General features: G+C 35.5%; 1 protein-coding gene across 1 annotated transcript in view; it reads left to right on the plus strand.

Annotated features, from left to right (window-relative positions):
- The window catches only part of LOC119591999 (mitogen-activated protein kinase kinase kinase 4-like), a gene marked incomplete in the record, with an annotated part of 37,888 nt that overhangs the window by 34,840 nt on the left and 2,383 nt on the right, over positions 1–665 (plus strand). The window contains 2 exon segments of the mRNA XM_037940768.1: positions 120–288; positions 483–605. Of these exon segments, the coding sequence (XP_037796696.1) occupies positions 120–288; positions 483–605 (292 nt within the window).

Consider the following 665-nt stretch of genomic DNA (forward strand, 5'->3'; position numbering starts at 1 on the left):
GTTTTGTATATCTAGTGTTAAACAAATAATTGATCAAATATTATATGCCTCTGTAATTTAAAAAAATACCTTGTATTTCATTAAAAGTTGCACAAATTTGCTGCTTAAATTTTTTTTAGGATGAAATGCTGATGTTCATGGAATACTGTGATGAAGGAACTTTGGAAAGCTTGGCCACCAGCACAGAAACAGGTCTTCCAGAGGAGATAGTTCGTAAATACACCAGGCAGTTACTGGAGGCTGTGCACTGCCTCCACGACCATGGCATTGTTCACAGGGACATTAAAGGTAGGTCTTTGATATAAGAAAAGAATGTCTTTTGGGTAGGTGTTGCAGATTTGGGTTTTGTTTTGAAATTTTGCTCACTTTATATATTTTTTTTTATTTCTTGAAAAATAGAAGTTTGTACTCTTACTCATATGCAGTGCAGTTTGTATTTTGATAAGAACACATATCTAATGTTTTTATTTTTGTTGTTTCAGGTGCCAATATATTTTTAACAGAAGAAGGAAATGTGCTGAAACTAGGAGATTTTGGATGTGCTGTGAGACTGAGAGGCCACCAGACCGAAGTTGGAGAGCTAGGTGGCATAGTTGGCACCCATGGTCAGTAAAGTATTATTTTAAGTGTCATTTTCCTATTGCCAAAAGATCAGGCCAAGAAAC

Source organism: Penaeus monodon, chromosome 29 (assembly GCF_015228065.2).
Source record: "Penaeus monodon isolate SGIC_2016 chromosome 29, NSTDA_Pmon_1, whole genome shotgun sequence".
In the NCBI taxonomy this organism is placed as follows: Eukaryota; Metazoa; Arthropoda; class Malacostraca; order Decapoda; family Penaeidae; genus Penaeus; species Penaeus monodon.